Source organism: Jaculus jaculus, chromosome 12, assembly GCF_020740685.1.
Source record: "Jaculus jaculus isolate mJacJac1 chromosome 12, mJacJac1.mat.Y.cur, whole genome shotgun sequence".
NCBI classification, from domain to species: domain Eukaryota; kingdom Metazoa; phylum Chordata; class Mammalia; order Rodentia; family Dipodidae; genus Jaculus; species Jaculus jaculus.
Window position 1 is genome coordinate 74544131 of NC_059113.1, and position 27794 is coordinate 74571924.

Consider the following 27794-nt stretch of genomic DNA (forward strand, 5'->3'; position numbering starts at 1 on the left):
AGGGCATGGTGGCATACCATATGCCTTTAATCCCAACTCTTGGGAAGCAGAGGTTGGAGGATCACTGTGAGTTCAAGGCCATCCTGAGACTACATAGTGAATTCCAGGTCAGCCTGGGCTAGAGTGAGACCCTATCTCAAAAACCAGAAAATAAACTATTATCCTGAGAAGCAGCAGAACATTTCTGTTTCTGTCTCCAGGGGTACTTAGGTCCCCTGTGACCAGAGATGGATTTTTACTTTAAAAAGGACAAGCTTAATTGGAGTCTGACTCAACTAATATCTCCCCTAGTTTCCCTTGTGTGATTTTTAATGCTTTGCACACCTAAAAGAAACCTAAACCCCTTCATTTTACATATTTTTACAAATAAAAAGGTGTTCATTTCTGGAAATTGCTAAAGACTTCACAAAGATTTTCAGTTCAGTGCAGTGAGAAGACTAAATTATTTTAAAGTCTGGGAATAAAAATTAATGCAAGTACTTCAGAGTCATTTGACAGCAACAGGTGACATGGAGGAAGAACTCAGCTGAGTAGGAAGCAGCTCCAAATGGATGGCAGCGTGGAACTTGGCAGCTAGCTCCATGTACAGTAACCAAAATACTATCAAGATTCCTGGTATGGAATCCTTGGCTATATGTGGCTCTTTTACTATGGACATTTTTAGTAAGAATATAGCACTATTTAAAATAGTAATGAAAAATTAGGACATAAAGTTCAAAAAAGCCAAAACTCCATCCATCTCAAAATAAATGTTTTTCGAAGTTCTCTATAAGTTGTACAGTTAGAAATAAGGCCGATTTTCTTCTAAAAACACCAAACAAGCATTACAAAGCAACTAGAAATACATATGTGCTACCACAGAGGGATCATCAGGTTATAATTTAAAATTTTAAAGTCCAATATAAGAAAAGTAACCAACATTTTGTACAGGTTAAATGTATACCTGCAGAACCTGCTAGAAGAGGTCATTTGGATTTGATACTAACTTCCAGGTGAGTTCTCAAAATGTGGTGTGAAGGACCATTTCCTATCATTGAGACTCTTTCAGAAACTGATGTTGAGACTTGTCTTTTTCACTTTTACTCTGTCTTGATGACACAGTGTAGTTTTCTCGTTAAGTGTATAACATTGCAAAAGTGGGGGAAAAGCTGTAATGTTTAACTGCTTTTGTTAAGTCAGGTATTGAATTTCTAAGAGGTGCAGGGGTCACTTAGAGAACTAAAGTACATTCTATAAATCCCACATGGTTGGTTAACGTTCTGTTCAAATTTCAGCTGATGAATTTGTTACATGGAGGAAAACTTAAAAAGACCCTCCTACAAACTCACCTCTCAAAACGCGCCTATCCATGCGCGCTAATCCAACCAAGCACAAAGTCCTACACTGCGCATGTGCGTCTGCGGCCACGTGTTGGGCATCACGTGTCAGGCGGCTAGCTGCAGGAGGCCGTTAGAGGCGCCTGCGCAGCTCCTAGGCTCTCCCAGCGTGCTTAGCGCCACCTTCCCGCCAGCGTTGCTGAAGTAGTTCTCTGCCTCACGTCGTCATCGTAGTCGTTGTACACGTCGTCGTAGCTTCAGCCTTGGTTTTGAACGGCCGCCCGTGTTTCCCAGAGTCTGCCGTCATGCATTCTGATCCTCCCAGAAAGCCCGGGAAGAAGGCGGACAAGAGGCTGTTTGACCCCGTGTCATTCGGGAAGGACCTGCTGGCGGGCGGCATCGCGGCCGCCGTGTCCAAGACTGCGGTGGCGCCCATCGAGCGGGTGAAGCTGCTGCTGCAGGTGCAGGCCTCGTCCAAGCAGATCCGCCCCGAGGCGCGCTACAAGGGCATGCTGGACTGCCTGGTGCGGATTCCCCGCGAGCAGGGTGCGTACGCGGCCGGGGCCTCCACAGAAGGGACCACGGGTGGGCGTGCAGCTGGGCAGGGCCGTCCGTGGCGGTTAGCAGCCTGAAAACTGACCTGCTGTCTGTCCTCCCCTGCTGGTGGTGTCAGCGTGGTTTACACCTTTACCCCTGTGTCCCCCCACACAAGGAAGCTGACTTCCAGCGTCCACAGACCCTCTGTTGGAAGCTAACTGTTGCTTAAATATCTAGTAGATGAGGAGTAATATTTTTATTTGAGACAGATGGAAAGTATGTGTGTTATTGGCATGCCAGGGCCCTGCCACTGCAAACAAATTCCCTATGCATACTCCACTTTGTGCATCTGATTTACGTGGGCACCGGGGAATTGAACCTAGGCTAGCAGTCTTTGCAAAGAAGCAAGTGCTTTTGACCGCCAAGCCATATTTCCAGTCCCCTAGAAGTAATATTTTTGTTTGTTTGAGGTTTTTTGTTTGTTTGTTTGGTTGGTTGGTTGGGTTTTTGTTGTTGTTGTTGTTTTTGTTTGTTTTGTTTACTGAAGAGGGTCTTACACTCAGATTAAAGGCGTGCACTACCACCCCCAGCAGTAGTAATATTTTTAAACTGTATTGTTGGGCTCAGGGATGGCTCAGTGGTTTAAGAACGTTTTCTTGGGCTGGAGAGATGGCTTAGCGGTTAAGCGCTTGCCTGTGAAGCCTAAGGACCCCGGTTCGAGGCTCAGTTCCCCAGGTCCCACGTTAGCCAGATGCACAAGGGGGCGCACACGTCTGGAATTCGTTTGCAGAGGCTGGAAGCCCTGGCGCGCCCATTCTCTCTCTCTCCCTCTGTCTTTCTCTCTGTGTCTGTCACTTCCAAAATAAATAAATAAAAATTTAAAAAAAAAAAAAGAACGTTTTCTTCCAAAGCCTACTGGCCCAGGTTTATTCCCCAATAGCAGAAAGAGACCACACTCATTCTTTCTTTCTCTCTCTTTCTTCCTTCCTGTCTTTCTCTTTCTCTCAAATAAACATATTTTTCAAAAACTATGTTATGCAAAAAAGCCTGACCAAAATGCAAAACTTAAGTACACTACAGTATTACTGGATTCTTTTTTGCTGCAGCAACAGCAGTCCCTGTATTTAAATGTTGATTTTTTATTCATCATGGCATTTTTTTCTTTAATACTGAAATTATTTGAAAAATAAATATGAGGACTGGGGAGATGACTCAATGGTTTAAAGACCCTTGCCAAAGGTACAGGCCAGGTTCAATTCCCTACTGCCCACATAAAAGCACAAAGTGTCAGATGTATCTAGAATTTGACCAGAGCAAAGAAAATTTTGCAAGACAAAAATTTTTTTAAAATTCATTTTTAAAAAGATGAAAATGGCCTGGTGTGGTGGCGCACGCCTTTAATCCCAGCACTTGGGAGGCAGAGGTAGGAGGATCACTGTGAGTTCAAGGCCACCCTGAGACTCCATAGTGAATTCCAGGTCAGCCTGGGCTAGAATGAGACCCTACCTTGAAAAACCAAAACAAAAAAAAAAAAGATGAAAATGACTTGTTAACTGCTGCTGAAAAATGATTCCTAAGTTAACTGATGAAATAAGCTTATCAGAAAGCTTGTGTCGGGCTGGAGAGATGGCTTAGCAGTGAAACGCTTGCCTGTGAAGCCTGAGGACCCCGGTTGAAGGCTCGATTCTCCAGGACCCACGTTAGCCAGATGCACAAGGGGGTGCATGCGTCTGGAGTTCGGTTTGCAGTGGCTGGAGGCCCTGGCGCGCCCATTCTCTCTCTCTCTGTCACTCTCAAATAAGTAAAAATAAACAAAAAATTTAAAAAAAAAAAAGAAAGCTTGTGCCATATTTGAGATCCATAGAAAAATCTGTATGAAGTTAGGAAAGAAAATAGACTTACTTATACTGTTTATTGTACATTCAGAACAAGAAATGAAGTGTTTTCAACTCCAGGCAGCTCAGTAGGGTCATCTCAAAATATTTTTTTTTGAAAGTTTGGGAAAGGGGATGCTGGAGAGATGGCTCAGCAGTTAAAGGCACTTTCTTGTAAAGCTTGCCAGACTGGATTCTATTCCCCAGTATACACATACACTGGCACATGTGACACATAGCAGGAGGCCATGATGCACCCGTATTCATTCATTCATGTTCATTTTCTCTCCCAAATAAAGTTAAAGTATACTGTCTCAAGCCAAGTATGGTGGCATTTGAGCCAAAAATGTGTTAACCAGTTTAGGCAACATATCAAGACACCTCATTATAAAAAATAAAATGGAGCTGGAGAGATGGCTCAGCAGTTAAGTTGCTTGCCTACAAGGCCTAATGACTGCAGTTTGATTCCCCAGTATCCACATAAAGCCAGATGCACAAAGTGACACATTCATCTAAAGTTTGTTTGCAGTGGCTAAATGCCCTAGCATGTGTTTTCTCTCTCCCTCCCTCCCTCTTTCCCTCTATCCTCCTTTCTTCTCTCTCTGCTTGAAAATAAATAAATATTTTTTAAAAATAAAATGGAGGAAAAAAAACAGGGAGCATTTTCTTCCTAGGGATGTGGTACAGCTCAAGGTAAAATCTTAATGCAAGCCTAAACTGCATTTAGAATGCTCTTCTGGAGGCTGGGGCAGGAGAATCTGCCTGGACTGCATTTAGAGGCCTTACTAGAAAAAGGATCGTTGTCCATGTGGTGAGCTAAGCTCAGATACCTCCCCCTTCCTGCTCATTTTACCAAAGTAAGTTTTCCCATTTCCCTCAATGTTGAGCCCATCTCTCCTTGGTCTATCATTATTCTAAGACTCAGAGAAGAATGAGCTTCTTGATTGTTAATGTGTGTGCTTTAAGCATTCAGGTAAAGTATTCTGCTCAGATTGTGCTTACCAGTGCTAATATATCTTTTATCTTAAAAGTTTGGGAGTTGTTTTGGAATATTAAAACCAAATGTCCAAAATGCAGGCCTTCGAATAAGATTCTTGTAACTTAATTTTAAGTGCTGTTCTGGTCCCTGTTTTCACCTTCCAAGACACAACGATCTTGTTATTATCTAGTCTTTTATATAGTCATTGTTAAGAATACATTGTACTATAGCCTATGCTAAAGGATCAGTAATTCACAACATGGAGAATATTGCCATCTAGAGGCATTTTTAAAACATGTTGGGGGAATTTTATTTGTGTGTTGAATACAGTGAAATATAATTTCAAATTGTAATGAAATTAAGTATAAGGGTCAGGAATGTTATATGTCATGCTCCTATTCACAGGTCAGTTCTACCTCATTACATCCTAAAAACCTCATGAATCTTGTCTTTTTTTGGTTTATTTATTTATTTTGGTTTTTCAAGGTAGGGTCTCACTCTAGCCTAGGCTGACCTGGAATTCACTATGGAGTCTCAGGGTGACCTCAAACTTATGACAATCCTCCTACCTCTGCCTCCCGAGTGCTGGGATTAAAGGTGTGTGCCACCACGCCCGGCTTCATTTATTTATTTTTTGAGACATGGTGTCATGTAGCCAAGGCTAGCCACAAGTTCACCTTGCAGCTGAAGCTATCTTTGAACTCATGATCTTACTAGCCCCATCTCCTGGATACTCTCATGACAAGTTTGTGCTACAACACCTGATCCAAATCATATCTGTGATTTATCTCACTTGAGTCTTTAATGTCACAAATTCTATTTATGATTCTCTAAGCCTAACACCTAGCTCAAATTTAGTTGTAAACATAAACTGTCTGGGCTATAACTACAGTGATTCCAATATAATTCAGAATTTTACAAAGAGTTGCTCATCCGGAAAATTCATGTAACTATTCTGTATTTAATATTTGGTCTCTCTATATGATATGTATTTTAACTGTTGGACTGAAGGTAGTTGTATATTTGTATATATGCAAAATGTTTATTAAATAAGCCCTTTTTTCAAAACATCAGTGTATAGCTTAATAACCATAGATTCATTATAAGTACAGACAAACATATGACTTATGTGTAGGTCATAGTAATGGCTTTCCAATTTTTAAAATACCTCAAATTAAATAATTAATATAAATAATATGATTGGGCTGGAAAGATGACTTAGCCATTAAAAGCACTTGCTTGCAATGGCTGCTGGCCCAGGTTCGATTCCTCGGGACCCTCATAAAGCCAGATGCACACAGAGGTCTATCATCTAGAGTTTATTTACAGCTGCAAAAAGTTCTGGATTACCCATACTCACTCTTTCTTTGTCTTGTCTCACAAATAAATAAATAATATAATTTAATTTATAGGGTGGGGGAGATGGCTTAGTGGTTAAGGTGCTTGCCTAACGACCCGAATTTGATTCCTCAGTACCCACATAAAGCCAGATATATGCATCTAGAATTTGTTTGCAGTAGCTGGAGGCCCTAGCACCCCCATCCTATCCCTCGGTCTCTCTTTCCCCCTGCCTTGATTGCAAATAAATAAAAATAGGGCTGGAGAGATGGTTTCACAGTTAAAGCACATGCCTGCAAAGCCTAAGGACCCAGGTTCAAGTCCTCAGAACCCAGATGCACATGGTGACAAATGCATATGAAGTTTGTCTGCAGTGGCCAGAGGTCCTGATGCACCCATTCTCTCCCCTATTTAATAATTTTAATTTTTTTAAAAAAAAAATGAAAATAGGGCTGGGAGATAGCTTAGCAGTTAAGGTACTTGAGTGAGAAGCCTAAGGACCCATGTTCTACTCTCCAGATCCCACACAGGCCAGACATGCAAGGTCATAAATGTGCACAAGGTGGCACATGGTTCTGGAGTTTGATTGCAGTAGCTGGAGGCCTTGGCATACCAAGTCTGTCTCTTTCTCTTTCTCTCTTTTACTCATAAAAAAATTTTAGGCCAGGCGTGGTGGCGCACGCCTTTAATCCCAGCACTCGGGAGGCAGAGGTAGGAGGATCGCTGTGAGTTCAAGGCCACCCTGAGACTACAGAGTTAATTCCAGGTCAGCCTGGACCAGAGTGAGACCCTACCTCGAAAAAAAAAAATTAAATAATATAATTAATAAAATACAAACAATAATAATAATGAATTCCTTTAATTTTTATTTTTATATGAAAGTTGGAGACATTATATGATTTTTTTTGGTTCTTTGAGGTAGGGTCTCACTCTAGCCCAGGCTGACCTGGAACTCACTATGCAGTCTCAGATTAGCTTTAAACTCATGGTAGTCCTCCTACTTCTGCCTCTACACGTGCACATGTGCACACACACACACACACGCGCACGCATACATGGGCACACTTGTGCCATGGGGTGAATGTAGAGGTTGGGACAACCTTGGAATGTTGGCCCTCTCCTTACATCTTACTTGAGATGGGTTCTTTCTTATTATTTGCTGTTGGGAAGGATAGACTACCTGAATTCTCCTGACTCCCCTCCCATGGCCATGGGCACATGTGCATGTGTCATTTTATGTCTGGCTTTACATGGGTGGTAGGAATCCAAATTCTGGCAGGATTAAAGTGCAAGTGCCTTTAACCGTGGCGTCCCAGCTCCAACATTTCAAATATGCATGCATGTATAAATAAATTTTAATTAAAATGATTGTTTCAGCCGGGCGTGGTGGCGCACATCTTTAATCCCAGCACACTCGGGAGGCAGAGATAGGAGGATCACTGTGAGTTCGAGGCCACCCTGAGACTACATAATGAATTCCAGGTCAGCCTGAGCTACAGTGAAACCTACTTCTGAAAACCAAGAAATAAAAATAAATAAATAAGAATAGAAGAGGAGCCTTTAATCCCAGCACTCGGGAGGCAGAGGTAGGAGGATTGCCATGGGTTCAAGGCTACCCTGAGACTCCATAGTGAATTCCACGTCAGCCTGGGCTACAGTGAAACCCTACCTCAAAAAAAATTTTTTTAAAAATAAATAACTAAAATAAAATGATTGTTTCGTTAGTTTTAAGTACAACCATTAAAAGATATAGCTTCATTTCTAAGAGCATATAAGAACTTATTAGTCTTTTAGGAGTTACTGAGCCAACTATAAGCCAACTTTGATCTGAACTAAAACAATTTTTCTAAAGGATAGAATAGAGAATATTTTTAATGTTGTAAAGTTTATCTTCATGGACACTATTTTGGGGTATGTTTTATTTATGTACCTAAGTATATAAATAAATAATCAACAAAATAAATCTTGGTGATATTTAATTACTAATTGGAACTAATACCTATGCTTGGGCCAGGTATAAGTTACATATTACAGAAAAGTGGCAGTCTTTAAAAAAAAAAGTGGGCCCAGACTGGCTGTGAACTTAGGATACTTCATATCTCTGCTGCCTAAGCCATGAAATTATAGATAAGCACTACCATCCCCCTCACGCCCATTTCTTTATACATATTAGGACACTATCCATTTATTCTTTACAAGGAAAGAATCAAAACACTTGGCAGTTGTATCACTTCTTTTTGCCCTTGTTTTATTGTAACCAAAAAATACTTCCTGAAATCAAGAATATATTTTTATGTAGAGGTAGTAAAAATTTAATAGCTCTAGTTCTAGAGTCTGATAGACATGGAATCAAACACTAGCCTTTCCCTTATCTTGTAACCTTCTACCTAATATAGTAGTTGTGAGGATTAAAGAGTAATGAATGTCAAAAAAACAACTGTGAGTGTTTAATCAGAATGTATGCATCCCTCAATTTATTTTGTTAGTATATTTGTAATAACCTTGCATTACACAGATCTGAGTATATGTATAGTATATGTGTGGTTTGGTGTTTATGATGGATGGTTTATGCACATATGTATGCAGATGCACATGTTCCAAGTGTGTACAAGCATATGCCAGAAAACAATGTCAGCTGTCCTTCTCTTACTCCTCATTCATGTATTATTTTCCTTGTAACAGGGTCTCTCCCTCAGCCTAGATCTGCTATCTGTCCACAAGTCCCAGTTATTCCCTAGTCTCTCCCACTGCACGTATGCATGCACACATGTGCAAGTACACACACACACACACACACACGAACTAAGGTTATAGCCATGTGTGGCCATGACCAACCTGGCTTTTGCTTTTTAACATGGGTTCTGGGGAGTTAAATTTGGCACTCTGTAGCCAGAGTCCCTTATGCTGAAGCAGCAAATGCTCTTAACAGCTAAACCATCTCTCTAGCCCACATTACACAAATTTTTGTATAATCTTCCTGAGGGAAACTGTGTAGTGCATAGTAAAGTATATCTGAATTAAAGCCATGAAACATGATCCCCAGGAATATTTATCAAGAAAAAGCATCCAGAAACTCACCTTGGGTTTCCTGCTTTACACTTTCATGAGGGACGTTAGAGTTTCTTACAGCTCATTATGCTTGAGAGAAGCAAAAAATAATATAAAACATTTGAATTATTATCTTGGATAAAGAAGTTGAAACATGGACTTTTTATTTATTTGAGGAGGGAGGGAAAGACAGAGAGAGAATGGGTGCTCCAGGGTCTCCAGCTGCTGCAAATGAAATCCAGACACATGTACCATCTGGCTTATGTGGGTCCTGGGGAATGGAATCGAACCTGAGTCCTTTGGCTTTGCAGGCAAGCATCTATGGAATAGAGTAGACTTCACAGGCAAATACTTTTAACCGCTAAGCCATCTCTTCAGCCCAAGATTTTCATCTATTTATTTATTCTGGGGGGAGAGAGAATTGGTATGCCAGGGCCTCAGCCACTGAAGTCAAACTCCAGACACTTGTGCCACCTAGTGGGCATGTATGACCTTGCACTTGCCTCAGCTTTGTGCATCTGGCTTATGTGGGATCCAGAGAGTCGAACATGGTTCCTTAGGCATTGCCAGCAAGCACCTTAACTGCTAAGCCATCTCTCCAGCTCCCCCCTCTCAATATTTTCTTTAGCAAACACTTTAGTTATAGTCTGTCATAGTCTCATGTTAATTTGCATGTGTCTGTCATTAAAACTTCCATGTACATTCATTCAGTACATTAGCCAAGTTATAAACCTCTATTCTAATACATAATATTCATCTTATAAAATAACTGTACAGTCATCATAATTACACAATTATAACTAATAACTCATAATCTGAAATCTATAACATATTGTTGCAGTTAGGTTCCCATTGCTGGCAGAAATCACCCAACCAATAGGAAAATGATGGCGTGAGCAGAGGGTGGACATCACCCCCTGGCCAACATAAGGTAGACAACAGCAACAGGAGAGTGTGCCAAACACTGGCAAGAGGAAACTGGCTATAAGACCAATAAGCCTGCCTCCAACAGTACACTACCTGCAGAAGGCATTAGTTCCCAAATCTCCATCAGCTGGGAACCTACCATTCAGAACACCTAAGTTTATGGGGGACATATGAATCAAACCACCACCACACACATCATGCCAGCAGCTGAATTTAGTCACCTCTAAAGTGATCCACAATGTATAAGCCATATGTGAAATGGGAATATTAGTGCCTTTCTTGTGTGTAACTTCTTAGAACCTATGTTATTGGCTTTTTTTAAGAGAACATCACATAGACACAAAGACACAAAGTATCGATTAAATCATCATATAGTTAGTACATTAGATATCCAGAATTTTGACCTTGTACTCCTTAAACAACATATAACTGTTCACATTTACCCAGTTATATTCCTACCCATCCTCAGATAAGAACCATTCTACTCTGCTTCTCTTGCACTATTTGAGGTTTTTTGTGCTTCCAAATGAAATTTAGGATTGTTTTTTCTATTCCTGTGAGGAATGCATTGGAATTTTAATGGAGATTGCATAAAATGTGTAGAATACTTTTGGTAAGATTGACATTTTCACAATATTGGTTCTTCCAATTCAAGCACATGGGATATTTTTCCATTGCCTTGTGTCTTCTGCAATTTCTTGCTTGAGTGCTTTAAAGTTCTCATTGTAGAGCTCCTTCATGTCCTTAGTTAAGTTTATTCCAAGTTACTTTATTTTTTTGAGACAATTGTGAATGGGAGAGATTCCCTGATTTCATTCTCCACATGCTTGGTGTTAGTATATTGCTTGGTGTTAGTATATAGAAAAGCTAGTGATTTCTGAGTATTTATTTTGTATCCTGCTATGTTGCTAAAAGTGTTTATCAGCTCTAACAGTTTGCTGGTAGAGTTTTTAGGATCTTCTATGTATAGAATCACATCATCTGCAAATAGTGATAATTTGATCACTTCCTTTCCAATTTATACCCCTTTTTTCAGTGTCTCTTGCCTTATGGCTATAGCTAAGATTTCCAGTACTATATTAAATAAAAGTGGGGACAGTAGACACCCTTGTTTTGTTCCTGGATTTAGTGGAAAAGCTTTGAGTTTTTCACCATTTAGTATTAAGTAGCTGTAATTATAATTGTCTGAATTTCTTTGGTATCTGTTGTAATGGTAGCTTTTCCATCTCAAATTTTATTAACTTTTGTCTCTTCTCTCTTTCTTCTGGTCAAATTGCTAAGGGTTTATCAATCTTGTTTATCCTTTCAAAGAACAAACTCTTTGCTTTGTTGATTCTTTGGATTGTTTTTTTGGTTTCTATTTCATTAATTTCTGCCCAAATCTTTATGATTTCTTCTCGTCTACTGATTTTTGGTTTGCCTTTTTCTTCTTTTTCCAAGGCCTTAAGGTAGAGCATTAAATGGCTTATATGTGAACTCTCTAATTTCTTAATATAGGCATTTAGAGCTATAAAGTTCCCTTTTAGGACTGCCTTCATGTTGTCCCAAAGGTTTTGGTTTGTTGTATTATCATTATCATTTGATTCTATGGATTTATTGATTTCCTTTTTTATTTCTTCAATGACCCATTGATCTTTCAATAGTGTACTGTTTAGTCTCCATGAATTTCTATATGGTCTGTAGCTTTTCTTGTTGCTGATTTGCAATTTAATCCCATTGTGGTCAGATAGAGTACAAGACATTATTTCAATTTTTCTATATTTATGTAATTTGCTTTGTGTCCTAATATATGGTCTGTTTTAGAGAATGTTCCATGTGCTACTGAGAAAAATGTATATTCTGCAGCATTTGGGTGGAATGTTCTGTAGATACCTGTTAGGTCCATTTGTTCCATGACATCATTTACATCAGATGTTTTTCTGTTTATTTTTGCCAGGATGACCTGTCAATTGATGAAAGTGGGGTATTGAAGTCTCCCACTACACTTGTATTTGATGTTATCTGTGACCTTCAGTCTAATAGTGTTTGGTTGATGAAACTGGGAACCCCCATGTTAGGTGCATATATGTTTAGGATTGTAATGTCCTCCTGCTGGAGTGTTCCTTTAATCAGTATAAAATGACCTTCTTTATCTTTCCTCACTAATGTTGGTTTGAAGTCTATTCTGTTAGATATTAGGATAGCAACCCCTGCATGTTTCCTAGGCCCATTAGCTTAAAATACTGTTTTCCATCCTTTCACCCTAAGGCAGTGTCTTTCTTTTATTGAGAGATGAGTTTCCTGGGGGCAACAAATGGCAGGATCCTGCCTTTTAATCCAGTGTGCAAGCCTGTGTCTTTTGGATGGTGCATTGAGGCCATTGATATTAAGAGTTATTATTGAAAGTTATGCATTTATTCTCACCATTCTTCTTGTTTTGTTGTGCTTCCTGTTTTCCCTTTACTCGTTTGTTTAGCTGTTATTTGAGTGTGGTTTGTTTTTTCCTGTTTCCTCCTGTGTGTGTGTGTGTTGCTTTCCCTTCGGCATTAAGAATTCCTTCAGGTATTTTCTGCAGAGCTGGTTTAGTTGTCATAAATTCCTTTAGCCTGTTTTTGTTGTGGAATGTCCTTATTTCTCCATCAATTTGGAGAGATAACTTTGCAGGATAAGGTAATCTTGGTTGACACTTGTTATCTTTGAGAACTTGGAATACATCATCCCTAACCCTTCTGGCTTTAGATTTTGTGTTGAGTAATCTGCAGTTATTCTGATGGGCTTGCCTTTGTAGGTGACTTGCATCTTCTCTCTAACTGCTTTCAATATATTTTCTTTGGTTTGTGTGTTTAGTAGTTTAATTATAACATGGTGAGGAGAGGTTCTTTCCAGATTTTATATGTTTGGTGTTCTAAAAGCTTCTTGTATCTGCATTTGTATTTCTTTCCCAATTTGGGGAAATTTTTCTTCTATGATTTTGTTGAAAACACATACTAAGCCTCTGGATTGAAATTCTTTTCCTGTTATACCATGAATTCTAATGTTTGATCTTTTCATAGTGTCCTGGATATCTTGCAATTCCCATTCATACCTTGCTATTAGCTTGTCTTTCTCTTTGTTGGACTGTATTAGATCTTCTACCTGTTCTTCTAGTTTAGATATTCTTTTTTTTTTTTTAAATTTATTTGAGAGCGACAGACACAGAGAGAAAGACAGATAGAGGGAGAGAGAGAGAATGGGCGCGCCAGGGCTTCCAGCCTCTGCAAACAAACTCCAGACGCGTGCGCCCCCTTGTGCATCTGGCTAACGTGGGACCTGGGGAACTGAGCCTCGAACCGGGGTCCTTAGGCTTCACAGGCAAGTGCTTAACCGCTAAGCCATCTCTCCAGCCCTAGTTTAGATATTCTTGTCTCTCCTTCATCCATTCTACTGGAGAGACTTTCCACAGAGTTTTTTATTTCATTGACTGTATTCTTTCAGAGCCAGGATTTCAGCCTGGTTTTTCTTCAGTATTTCTATTTCCTTACTCATGGCTTGTAATAACCTTTTTATTTCATTAAGCTGATTTCCTGTGTTCTCCTTGAGAAGTTTATTTTCTTTTTTGATTCCCTTCATTTCTTCTCTGATTTCTTTGAGCATAGATACCATCATTTTCCTGAAATCTTTGTCAGGCATTTCATCTAAAACAGTCTCATTGGTGATCATTTCTGATGGATTTATAGGTTTTTGGTGGGACTGTATTGTCTTGATTCTTTGAGTTTCTTGCATTATATTTTGCATCCTGAATTGATTTGATGCTTGGGTTTTCTACTTATCTGCAGTGTTCCCAGACGTGACACTCCACCTCTATATATCCTCAGAATATGAGTTCAAGGTGCCAGGTGTAGCTCTTGTCCCCCAGTTAAGCCATAGAAGTAATCCTAGGTGTTGAGTTTGCTTGCTAAGCAAGTATTCTAGTGGACTGGGTGGAATAATTTACGGGCAATTTCTAAACTTCAACTGGGTAACATACACAATCAATATAAACCAGCACAAAGTATGCAATTGTGGGGATTAAAACAAACAGTCATAAAAAGTCAAAATCCCTAAGGGTGTGTGTTGTTCTACACCCTTAATCTTGTCAGCTGGGAGGTAGAGATTTCTGGTCTGAATTGGGTTCCAGGTCAACCAGGATCTGGATCAGACCCTGCCCCCAATAATGACAGAAGCCAAAAAACAAAGGCCCTATACATAAAAAGCATCAAAGGCTACAGTATTCAACCCCCAAATACAGGTTATTTGAAAATGGTAAAGCCAACCATAACCAGCCCTGACAAGGAAAAAGAGATTAGCTCTTGTAGGACTGTATACCTGTTTTTCTTTGTTTGTTTTGTTTTGGTCAGTCAGCCACGTTACCTTTTGGGGTGGCTTCCAGTCTCACCAGTGCTGAGTGCCTGCCTGGACCCCTTCATGTTGTGCTGTGTCGCTGTACCTCTGATCTGCTCTGCTGGTTGTGCTCCCACTGGGGCCTGAATGCTGGAGATTCAGGGTTTTGATGATGGGGGATGAGAGAGTTCAGACTTCTGGAGTCACTTGCACTTTCAGTAGCTCTTTAGTTGATCTCACCTGTCTTTCCTTCAGATTCCTTAAGCAAGAAAGCTGATGAAGTTGAAAAATCTGTTGCTTGGTCTCTGGTGCTGCCACTGCTGCTGCTGCCACCGCCAGGTGCTCCTGGCAGGACGGCACTGGGCGGGCGAGCGGATCTCAGGCTGACATTGCCTGTGGGACTCTGGCCATTTTTCTCCTTTCTGGTAGATCTTGGTCTCTCAGGCTTCTCCGCTGTGTCTTAAGAATAACCTATACTCCCTCACTTTTCAGAAGAAGGGCGTATTTTGCTGGGGTTTTGCTTAAATCCCTCCTAGGCTGGTTTGTCGTGGCTCCTAAGCTGCCATCTTACCCAAAACTGTCTTTTTTTTTTTTTAATTTTGTTTTGTTTTATTTATTTGAGAGCAACAGACAGAGAAAGGCAGAGAGAGAAAGAGAGAGAGAGGGGGAGGGAGAATAGGCATGCCAGGGCCTCCAGCCACTGCAAACGAACTCCAGATGCATGTGCCTCCTTGTGTATCTGGCTTATGTGGGTACTGGGGAATTGAGCCTTGAACCAGGGTCCTTAGGCTACATAGGCAAGCGCTTAACCACTAAGCTATCTCTCCAGCCCTGTTTTTGTCTTTTTTTATAACAGACATTATAACAAAGTACCACATAAGCCAGATGCACAAGGTAACTCACGCACAACCTGGCGCACATGTCTAGAGTTTAATTACAGTGGCTAGAGGTCCTGGCATGACAATTCTCTCTCTCTCATACAAAAATAAAAATAATAAACATAAAAATTCTGTCCATCTTTTAAAATTTTTATGCATGTTCATATGAGTGTTGGTGTGCAAATGTATGTGGGTGTACATTCATGTGTGTGGAGGCCAGAGGTCAATGTTAAGTATCTTCTTCAATCACTCTCCACCTTGTTTATTAAGACAGGTTCTCTCAGTGAACTCATTAAGCCAGACTAGGTAGCCTGCAAGCCCTATAGGTACCCTACATTAGTCATCCCAGCACTAGGATTACAGGCATGTGCTTTTAGATGGGTGTGGAGGTTATGAGCTTACTTCTCATGATTTCATGGCAAGCATTTTAGTGACTAAGTCATCTACCTGGCCCCAGGTCATGTTCTAAATCAACTAACTTACTTCATTAAGTCTATAAAAAATTGGGGGCAGGAGAGCTGGCTAGGCAGATGTAGATGCTTGCTTAAAAAGCCTGATGGCCTAGGTTCAGTTCACCAATACTCATGTAAGCCAGATGCACAAAGTGGCACATGCATCTGATTTCATTTACAGTGGCAAAAGGCCCTGGTGTGCCTGTTCTTGTTATCTGTTTCTCTGTCCTTCACCCCTTTTTTCAAATGAATAAATAAAATATTTTTTAACCATAAAAATTTGAGCTCAGTGGACAAAGGCACTACCTTGCAAAGCCTACTGGCCCAGGTTCAATTCCCTAGCACCCATGTAAAGTTAGAGCATCCATTCCAACATGCCTACAACAATTGGAGGCAAAGCCAGGAGAATGCAAAGTTCATAGGTTAACTAATCTGATGTGGGTTTGCAGTCTAGCAGTTTGTTTACAGTGGCAAGATATTATCTCAAAGGAGGTAAAGAATAGACTCTTCAAAATACTTGTTCTCTGATCTCCACATGCATGCATGGTGCATGCACACATACAAATAAAATTTTTTAAACTATTAAAACAGTATATCTTTATACATTTGTATGTTTCTGTCTATAGGTTTCTTAAGTTATTGGCGTGGCAATTTGGCAAATGTTATTCGGTATTTTCCAACACAAGCTTTAAACTTCGCTTTTAAGGACAAATACAAACAACTATTCATGTCTGGAGTTAATAAAGAAAAACAGGTAATTACATTTTAGTACAAGATTTTCAAAGAAATAGGATTGTTTTATTTGGGGAATAAGTGCTCTAATGGTGGTAAAAAAAATTAAAAAATCAAAGTATGTTAACTGTTATAAAAATTACAATAGGTATTGTTACAAAAATATATAAAAAGTAATTAACAACTTTCACTAAGTCCCCATAACTAAGAAATAATTTGTCTAAAGGTAATATTTCTCTGAGTAAATATTAAATATAATTAGTATTTTATAATTACTACATAAAAACAAGTCTACCCACTTATTCCCTACCACTGGGGTATGTTTTTCCCTAAAGTAATACATTGATTCTTCTTTATGGGTAAAGATTTATTTAGCTGAGATTAAAGTGTATGAGAAGACTAAATCAAACAAAACAAGAAAATGGTAAGTTTATTAAGAAGTCTTTTTATGGGGCTGGAGAGATGGTTTAGTGATTAAGGCTCCTGCCTGCAAAGCCAAAGGACCCAGGTTCGATTTCCCCAGGACCCACATAAGCCAGATGTACAAGGTGGCACATGTGTCTGGAGTTCATATGCAGCAGCTAGATGCCCTGGCATACCTACCCTCTCCCTCTGTTTCTGTCTGTCTGTCTCTCTCTCTCTCTCTACTAGCCTCTTTCCCTCTCTCAAATAAATAAATAAAATAGGGGTTAGGAGATGGCTTAGCGGTTAAGGCACTTGCCTACATAGCCTAAAGACTCAGGTTTGGTTCCCCAGGAACCACATAAGCCAGATGCACAAGGTAGCACATGCTGTGGTTGCTTGTTTGCAGAGGCTGGAGGCCCTGGCACACTCATTCATTGTCTGACTCTGTCTCTCGCTCGCTCGCTCTCCCTCGCTCTCCCTCGCTCTCTCTCTCTCTCTCCCTCCCCCCTCCCCCTCCCTTTCCCCCTTCCTTCCTCCCTCCCTCCCTTCCTCCCTCTGCATCTTTCTTAAATAAATAAATTTTAAAATCATTTTAAACCCAATAATTTGTTTTTTATTTGATAGCGACAGACACAGAGAGAAAGACAGATAGAGGGAGAGAGAGAGAATGGGCGCGCCAGGGCTTCTAGCCTCTGCAAACGAACTCCAGATGCGTGCTCCCCCTTGTGCATCTGGCTAACGTGGGACCTGGGGAACCGAGCCTTGAACCGAGGTCCTTAGGTTTCACAGGCAAGCGCTTAACCACTAAGCCATCTCTCCAGCCCAAACCCAATAATTTTTAAATAAAGAATTATTTTTTTTGCTGGGTGTGGTGGCACATGCCTTTAATCCCAACACTTGGGAAGCAGATATAGGAGAAGCACCAAGAGTTCAAGACTACCCTGAGACTATATAGTGAATTCCAGGTCAGCCTGAGCTAAAATGAAACCCTACCTCGAAAAATTAGAACAGAAAATATTTCTTTAAATTATTTTATTTATTCATTTATTAGAGGGAGAGAGAAAGAGCCAGATTGGGTACAGAGAGAATGGGCATGTCAGGGCCTCTATTCACTGCAAATGAACCCCAGATGCATATGCCACCTTATGCATCTTATGTGGGTACTATGAGTGTGCCAAGGCCTTCTTCCACTGCAAATGAATTTCAGATAAATATGCCACTTTGTGCATCTGCTTTATGTGGGTACTGGAACATCAGGCTTTGTAAGCAAGCACCTTTCACTGCTGAGAAATCTTTCATATCTTTATATTTTCCTCCAAGCACACTAGTCCATTACCTTTAAAATCAACTCACAGTCTCAGCATATGAACAGAACATAGTCCGACTTTCCACCACGAGACTAATTCCAACAGAGTCTTTCCTTCCTATTAAAACTTTACAAGTCAAGCCTTCACAGTCCACAATTCTCTCTGCATTTGATTTTTCAAACTCTCAACAGAACAGCCCACCAAGCTCTGCTTATAACTTGTAAGTCTATTCCAGCCCAAGTCCAAATTCATATATATTCCTCCCACAAACATTTCAAAAGGCCAAAAACTACATGGTCATATTCATTGCAATAACAACCCCACTTCTCAGTACAATTTTCTGTTGTAGTTATTAGCTTCTCGTTGCTGGCACAAACGCATAACTAGATGTAGCTTATGAGAGGAAAGTGTTTATTTCAGGCTTATAGAGTCAAAGGGAAGCTTAATCATTGTGGAGGAAGCTGGCTCACCTCAGCATACATCCATAGCAGAGAGACAACAGCCAGCACAAGCACTCAACTCACAGGGCTCTCTGGACTCAACCCCAAAGTCCACCCCTGGTTACACACTTCCTCCAGCAGGGCTCCACCTCCCAAATGCTCTACTAGATGGGGACTAAGTAGGAAACATAATTACAAACACCTGAGTGTATCAGGACATTATGCTTCTTCATTTTTTTTCACAATTTTTTTCTTTTATAATATGTATATTGTGTATGTATGTGCCATGGTATGCACGTGGATGTCAGAGGACAACCTCAACATCTCAGTCCTCACCTACCTTTATTGAGACAAGGTATCTCTTGTTATTTTGACACTGTGAATGTCAAACTAGCTTGCCTGTACCAATTCTCCTGATTCCATCCCCCCTTCATACTATAAGCACACTGTGGTTATAAACACATGCAGTACTTATCTTCAACTTTACTTGGGTTCTGGAGATACAAACTCTGGTTTTGGTATACATGCAGTAAGTCCTCTTAACCACGAAGCAATCTCCTAGCCCACAATTTTTACTTTGTTAAGCAATTTTATTGAATACTTTTCATTGCCTTTTATGTTAGAGAAGAGTAAAATGGTAACTGGAAAAATTCATCAAACTTAAAATCAGATTTGGCCGGGCATGGTGCCTCACACCTTTCTTTATTTCCAGCACTTGGGAGGCAGAGATAGGATGATTGCCATGATTTGGAGACCACCCTGAGGCTCCATAGTGAATTCCAGGTCATCTTGGACTAGAGTGAGACCCTGACTTGAAAAACAAAACAAAATAAAAAATCAGAAAATTTGGATTTGAGTCATGCTTAAGGATCCACCTGTGGTCCATTCAGTAATCCAGTGGAAGCTAGTTGGAGGAAAACACACCAGTCAGCACACCTGACAGCCCCATCTGTAAATTACAATCCTCAACATAACAGCAGCTTCATGGATTAAGGCTTTGGAGACAGTCTAGTAAACACAAAGACTAGAAAGGATCCACACCTGCTAGAGTACCTGGTAAGAGGTCTGCCAGCTGCACCTCCACTGTAGACCCAGCAGAAGCAACATGATTGGGATCAAGTCCCACCATCCTTGAGACAGGCTTCACATCCCAGAGACTTAGCAGAAGGCCTTAACTTGCTGAAACAAGTCTATAAAGACTGTTAAGAGTTTGCTGGAGAGATTGCTTAGTGGTTAAGGCATTTGCCTGTGAGCCCAAGAATCCATGTTTGATTCCCCAGTACCTACATGTGTCTGGAGTTCATTTGCAATGGCTGGAGACCCTGGTGCACCCATTCTCTCTCTCTGCCCCCCTCCATAAATATTTTAAAAAGAGTTTGCTTCAAATGCAGAGAACAAAGCTGGGCATGGTGGTACACACCTGTAGTCCTAGCACTTGGGAGGCAGAAGGAGCACCACAAATCCAAGGCAAGCTTGATCTGTATAGAAATTTTAGGCCAACCAGAGCTGCATAGCAAGACCCTATCTCAAAACAAACAAACAAAACAATAAGCAACAGTAAGAAAGCAACAAATAACAAATGCCAAAGAATTAGACAAACATGTCTCCAAAGAAAACTGGTAAATCTTCAATAACTGACCCAAAGAAGTGGTTAAGACTATATTTTAAAACTATCTTTAAAAAAGCCCAGTGAGATGGAAGAGAACACAAGGAACTAAATGAATTTCAGAAAATAATGGGTGAGCAAGCTGAGCCTTTTACCTTTTCTTGAGATAAGGTCTCAGTACTATGTAGCCTAGGCTGACCTTCAGCTTGTAATGCTCCTGTTTCTTCCTCCCATATGCTGGTATTACAGTAGCTAACATTCATTTTTATTCATTCCCTCTCCCCCTTCTTCTTTACATTCCTTTCTTCCTCTCTCTGTCCTCATTTCCCCTTCACCTTCACCTTGACCTCTACCTTTCTCACCCTAACACTCCAGGGCTTTGTGGGTGGTAGACCAGTATTCTACCGCTCAGCTACATTCCCATCCCCTGAAATGAGAATTTACATGAAATAAAAACCATTAAAAATCCTTGAGTTGAAGAATATCATGAAAGAAATGAAGAACTCAAGCTACAATAGCTGATTTGATCATGAAAAAGAGAATTACTAAGCTCAAAAATCATCTTAAATTAGAAAAGAAAAATGGGATTGTAAAATTATAAAGAAAGAAATTATAAAGAAAGAGAATTACTGAGCTCAAAGATCATTTTAAATTAGAAAAGAAAAGAGGGATTGTAAAATTATAAAGAAAGCAAAAAGGATTTTGGTTACACCATCAAACACACACAAAGATAGGAATTATGGGAATATAAAGAGAAGCAGGGCGTGGTAGCACATGCCTTTAATCCCAACAGCCAGGAGGCAGAGGTAGGAGGATCTTTGTGAGTTCAAGGCCAGCCTGAGACTACATAATGAATTCCAGGTCAGCTTGGGCTACAGCAAGACCTTACCTCAAAAAACAAACAAACAAACAAAAAAGCCTACTTAAAATGATTATAAACTTTGCAAATGGGAGAAACTCATATATCAAAAACTAATCCTCAGAAGCATCAGACTCAAACTGTCAAAAGTCAAAAACTTGAAAGCATCAAGGAAGAAGAATTTCTTCATGTACACTTTTTACTCACCTCTATTTTTTGTTGACTGTTAATATAGCAATTCCTTATAGCCTTTCTATAGGTCAGTGATTCTTAACTGGGGATTCATGGATGCTTCAGGAATTTCTTAAACACACAAAAAATGTACTTTGTACATATGTGATTTTTTTCCCTTTGTAGAAAATAATAGTATAAATAACAAAAATGTATGCAGTTTAATGTGCTGATTATCTTATGTCTTTTGCTAATTTGGGCTGGTTTTGCTGATGAAAACATTAAAATATCCTGGAACTTCATTAGGTCAACATCTTAACTTTCTCAGATTACATAGTAAGAGAGGGCAAGGTCTGTGATACAGAATTATGTAATGGGGCATATGTTATCATACATGTTTATTTTATTAAAATAATTTAGACCTCTAAACTGTTTTACATTTGTGAAAAGAATTTACCAGCTATCTTAAACAGATCATATGGTTTAATAAAAAAAACTTTTAAAATTAATATGTTGCAGTTCTGGCGGTGGTTCTTGGCAAACCTGGCTTCTGGTGGAGCTGCAGGGGCAACATCCTTATGTGTAGTATACCCACTGGATTTTGCCCGAACTCGATTAGGCGTCGACATTGGGAAAGGTATATAAGTATTGACTCTTCTTTAAGTTTTGGTTAACTTGTGTATCAGCATTGTTATCAGATATAGCCTACAAATTTCGTTCTCAACCAAATGGTAGAATCATCCAGCCTAATGTGACTACTTTTTTCCTTCTCCTTAACAAAAAAAGATGAAGGGATTTCAACAAGAGTCAACACAAAGATTGCTTACAGTATTGCTAGTTTCCCATTCTCAAAGATCATCTGTAGATCCTATTTTTGTCTGCATTATAGTGGTTCCTCTCTGGGTGAGATGCACAATTCTTACCTTGGATTCCCTTTGCTTCTTCCTAAATGTCTTCTAGTAACATAATGCTTCAAGTCAGATTACTTGAATTATTTTTATAAGAGATTAATATTTTAGATATTATCTTTTAAAATATTGCTTAAAGCCTTAATTGTCCTTAAATGTTTGGAAGGATTTTAATTTGTGGCATCTAATTAGGAATATCTCTAGTTAGAAATTTCAGATAATTCTCACTATAACATGTTTTACTTATTTTGAGTTTGATATAGAAATGTTGCTAATAGTTTTAAATGGTTTTATTGTAGGTCCTGAGGAACGGCAGTTCAAGGGTTTAGGTGACTGTATTATGAAAATAGCAAAATCAGATGGAATTATTGGTTTATACCAAGGATTTGGTGTTTCAGTTCAGGGCATCATTGTTTACCGAGCCTCTTATTTTGGAGCTTATGACACCGTTAAGGTAATTTAGGGACTTGAACTTATATGTGTTAAATCATTTCTTCGTAGTGTCCTAATTAGTGTTCAGCAGATACACAACTGTTAAATCAAATGATACAGTAAAACAGACAAGAAGTTTCATTTAATCATGGCTTCCAGCTATAACCATTTTATGATTCTATGTATAAAGCATATATCAAAACATTAGATTTTTGAAGTGTTAACACTATATATCTTACGCCAAATGGAAAATATACCAGTTAGGCTTATGTCATCAAATATTCACCATATAGAAAGACAGGTTCTAACAGTTTTCTTTAAAAAAAAATTTTGTTTATTTTTAGTTATTTGAGAGTGACAGACAGAGAAAGGGGTAGATTAATAGAGATTGGGAACGCCAGGGCCTCCAGCTACTGCAAATGAACTCCAGACGCATGTGCCACCTTGTGCATCTGGCTTACATGGGTCCTGGGGAATCAAGCCTCCAACTGAGGTCCTTGGGCTCCCCAGGCAAGCACCTAACTGCTAAACCATCTATCCAGCTCCAGTTTTCTTTATTATCATCCTATGCAAATAATTAACTACTGTTATCACTCTCCCTCTGCCTTTTTGTAAACTCTTGGAATAGTTATGAGACTTGGGAAGAATGTTCCTTCACCAGCTTACTTAAAGCTTTAAAACTATTCATGTGAAAACAGGCATCCAGGCTGGAAGGACGGCTTAGAGGTTAAGGCATTTGCCTGTAAAGCCAAAGCATCCAGGTTGGATTCCCCAGGACCCCATTAGCCAGATGCATGAAGGGCGCATGCATCTGGTGTTTATCTTCAGTGGCTAGAGACCCTGATGTGCCCATTCTCTCTCTCCCTCTTTCTCTGCCAAATAAATAAATAAATAAAGATACAGTACAAAAAACAGGCACCTTTTTTTTTCAGTCCAGTTACACAAGAAAAAAAAAATGATCATTAGCTGCTGTCATGTTTAGACTTAGATGCTATTAATGACAATTCCCTTGTAATAGCAAATGTGTTCTTTTTACATATATCTTTTAAAAAATATTTTATTTATATTTATTTATTTGAGAGAAAGATGAGCAGAGAGAGGGAGAAAGAAAAAGAGAGAGAGGGAGGGAGAGAATAGGAATGCCAGGGCCTCCAGCCACTGTAAACAAACTCCAGATGCATGCACCACCTTGTGAATCTGGCTTACATGGGTCCTGGGGAATTGAACCTGGTTCCTTTGGGCTTTGCAGGCAAGTGCCTTAACTGCTAAGCCATCACATGTATCTTTAAGTGGAGTCATGCCCCCTTCTTAGCAATCTGCTATTAAGTCGAACTGGTTTGGGGTTTGGTTTGTGATGCTAGAGATCTGTAGCCTTGCACATGCTAGGCAAGCACTTTACCACTCAGATGAATTCTCAATTCCAGCGGGTTTTTTATTACAATTTAAATGTAATTTCATCTTTTATATGTCCATAAACATATACTTTGAATTAAGAATTCAAGATATGGTGGAAAACTTAGATGGTTACATACTGCATACATTTTTCTTCTAGGGCTTATTACCAAAACCGAAGGAAACACCATTTCTTATCTCCTTTTTCATTGCTCAAGTTGTGACTACATGCTCTGGAATACTCTCTTACCCCTTTGACACAGTTAGAAGACGTATGATGATGCAGGTAATTTATACGTATTTATTTGTTTTCTTGTTTTGTTTGGGTTTTTTTGTTTGTTTTTCAAGGTAGGGTTTCACTGTAGCCCAGGCTGACTTGGAATTCACTTTGTAGCCTCAGGATGGCCTCAAACTCGTGGCAGTCTTCCTACCTCTGCCTCCCAAGTGCTGGGATCAAAGGCATGCACCACCACACCCAGTTAATATATATATTTGTAAGCTTAACTGAATGCTGCTATCTCTGGTAGACAAGTATAATTTATTAAAATTTCAAAGAAATTTTAGCTAAAAAATGAACATCATTTGTTTAAAATGCATGTTTTATTTTCTTTCCTACCCTAAAATAGCCATCAGCTAGCAGAGCTTCCTCCTCATCTGATATGAAAACCAAAATGCCTCCTTCTATAGAAAATACTTCTGGGAATGTGGAAGGGGTATACTAACAGATTGAATAAACTGTTGGGTTAGGGAGACCATTGATATAATCCTCATTTGTTATAGTGTATTTTAATAACAGTAAATAATTTTGAACTCCAAAAATAAAAAATATTCTTTTGATAAGTTATACTTTCCTAGGAATTTATCCATTTTTGCAGAATTGAAAAATAATTTTCAGGAGCTAGGTGTGGTGATGCACGCCTTTGATCCCAGCACTTGGGAGGTAGAGGCAGGAGGATCACCATGAGTTCAAGGCCGCCGTGAGACTACTGAATGAATTCCAGGTCAGCCTGAGCTACAGCGAGACCCTACCTTGATAAAGCAAATAATAATGATAATAATAATAATAATAATTTTCAGACTGGAGATACTGCTCAACAGTTAAGGCTCTTGCCTGCAAAGCCTAAGGACCCATGTTCAACTCTCCAGGTCCCACCTAAGCCAAAAGTGACCCAAGCATACAAGGTTGCACATTCACACAAAGTGGTACATGAGTCTGGAGTTCAATTACAGTGGCTGGCGGCCCTGGCACACCAATTCATTTTCTCTCATTAAAAAAAAAAGGCCAGTCTGTTGGGCTTGCCTTAAAAAATAAAATGTAAAGAAATTATTTTCATGAAATTGGTTATATATTGCTCTTTCTTTAATCACTGACAATCTACATTTGTTTGCCTTGCCATTTCTTTTTTTTTTTTTTTAATTTTTTTACTTTATTTGAGAGTGACAGACACAGAGAGAAAGACAGATAGAGGGAGAGAGAGAGAATGGGCGCGCCAGGGCTTCCAGCCTCTGCAAACGAACTCCAGACGCGTGCGCCCCCTTGTGCATCTGGCTAACATGGGACCTGGGGAACCGAGCCTCAAACTAGGGTCCTTAGGCTTCACAGGCAAGCGCTTAACTGCTAAGCCATCTCTTCAGCCCTGCCTTGCCATTTCTAATAACCTTGGGGCCATTTTCTTTTCCTCTCAAATAATATTTCCAGAAACATACCACAAAGTATTTCAAAAACTTGACTTAACTTTTTGTATTTTCTTAATTTTAGTATTTTCATATATTCAGCTTTTGACTGTATATAAACTTTGTTGTGCTTGTTTTGTGCTTTTTAATTTATTTACTTGTGAGAGAGAAAGATGAGGTAGGGAGAGAGGGGCGCACCAGGGTCTCCAGCCACTGCAAACAGACTCCAGATGCTTGTGCCCTCTTGTGCATCTGGCTTACATGGCTCCTGGAGATCCAACCAGGATCCTTTGGCTTTGCAGGCAAAAGCCTTACCATTAAGTCATCTCTCCAGCCCTGTTTTGTACTTTATTGCTAGTGATACTGGTTGTTTATTCCTCAGTTTCTTTCCTAATATTAAGGTGATTAATGTTCTTCTAAAATTTCACTGACACTACCTTACAAGTTTAGCTGAGGAGTCTTGAGGTTATTTGATTTAAAATTTTGTCTAAGAAGTATTTTGTCCCAATACTCAAACATTTTGTAGCAATTCTTTTGCTCTTAATTTTTTTTTATATATACATTGGAATTTTATTCAGCTGTAAAGTAAAATCAAGTTCTGACACATGCTATCACATGGATGGACTTTGAAAACATTATTGTTAATATGCGGAGTTTGACAACTCTTTTTTTTTTTTAAATTTTTATTAACATTTTCCATGATTATAAAATATATCCCATGGTAATTCCCTCCCTCCCCACCCCCACACTTTCCCGTTTGAAATTCCATTCTCAATCATATTACCTCCCCATTACAATCATTGTAATTACATATATACAATATCAACCTATTAAGTATCCTCCTCCCTTCCTTTCTCCACCCTTTATGTCTCCTTTTCAACTTACTGGCCTCTGCTACTAAGTATTTTCATTCTCACACAGAAGCCCAGTCATCTGTAGCTAGGATCCCCATATGAGGGAGAACATGTGGCACTTGGCTTTCTGGGCCTGGGTTACCTGACTTAGTATAATACTTTCCAGGTCCATCCATTTTTCTGCAAATTTCATAACTTCATTTTTCTTTACCGCTGAGTAGAACTCCATTGTATAAATGTACCACATCTTCATTATCCACTCATCTGTTGAGGGACATCTAGGCTGGTTCCATTTCCCAGCTATTATAAATTGAGCAGCAATAAACATGGTTGAGCATGTACTTCTAAGGAAATGAGATGAGTCCTTTGGATATATGCCTAGGAGTGCTATAGCTGGGTCATATGGTAGATCAATCTCTAGCTGCTTTAGGAACCTCCACACTGTTTTCCACAATGGCTGGACCAGATTGCATTCCCACCAGCAGTGCAGAAGGGTTCCTTTTTTTCCACATCCCCGCCAACATTTATGATCATTTGTTTTCATGATGGAGGCCAATCTGACAGGAGTGAGATGGAATCTCAATGTAGTTTTAATCTGCATTTCCCTGATGACTAGTGACGTAGAACATTTTTTTAGGTGCTTATATGCCATTCGTATTTCTTCCTTTGAGAACTCTCTATTTAGCTCCTTAGCCCATTTTTTGATTGGCTTGTTTGATTCCTTATTAGTTAACTTTTTGAGTTCTTTGTATATCCTAGATATTAATCCTCTATCAGATATATAGCTGGCGAAGATTTTTTCCCATTCTGTAGGTTGCCTCTTTGCTTTTTTCACTGTGTCCTTTGCGGTGCTTGCTCTTAATTTTTCACTTAATTGACATATGAAATTGGATCATGGTCTGTGTGATGCCATTCTTTGGCATTTGGTAAGGCTAACACACATGGTCAGCAAAAGTATCTGCAAAGAATGAACATTTTTCAACCACTAGGCATGCTACTCAGAACATGCCCATTCATAGTGTTAATGTGATCTGTCACTAGTACTGATAGAAAACTTTCCTAAAGGATAACAATATGATAGAAAATTATTTGTCTTTTATATAGAGTGGCGAGTCTGAACGGCAGTATAAAGGAACTTTAGACTGCTTTATGAAAATATACCAATTTGAAGGAGTCCCTGCATTTTTTCGTGGTGCCTTCTCCAACGTCCTTCGTGGAACAGGAGGTGCTTTGGTTTTGGTTTTATATGATAAAATTAAAGAATTCTTTAATATTGATGTTGGAGGTGGTTCATCAGGAGATTAAATTAAGAAATGCATGCAATTTA

General features: G+C 39.4%; 1 protein-coding gene across 1 annotated transcript; it reads left to right on the top strand.

The window, feature by feature from the left end:
• The first annotated feature begins 1621 nt into the window (after window positions 1-1621).
• Window positions 1622-27772, top strand: Slc25a31 (solute carrier family 25 member 31). The gene is made up of 6 exons (XM_004657094.1): window positions 1622-1862; window positions 16314-16441; window positions 21727-21844; window positions 22415-22569; window positions 24100-24225; window positions 27572-27772. The coding sequence occupies exons 1-6, from the start codon at window positions 1622-1624 to the stop codon at window positions 27770-27772; spliced, it is 969 nt and encodes a 322-aa protein (XP_004657151.1).
• The last annotated feature ends 22 nt before the right edge of the window (window positions 27773-27794 follow it).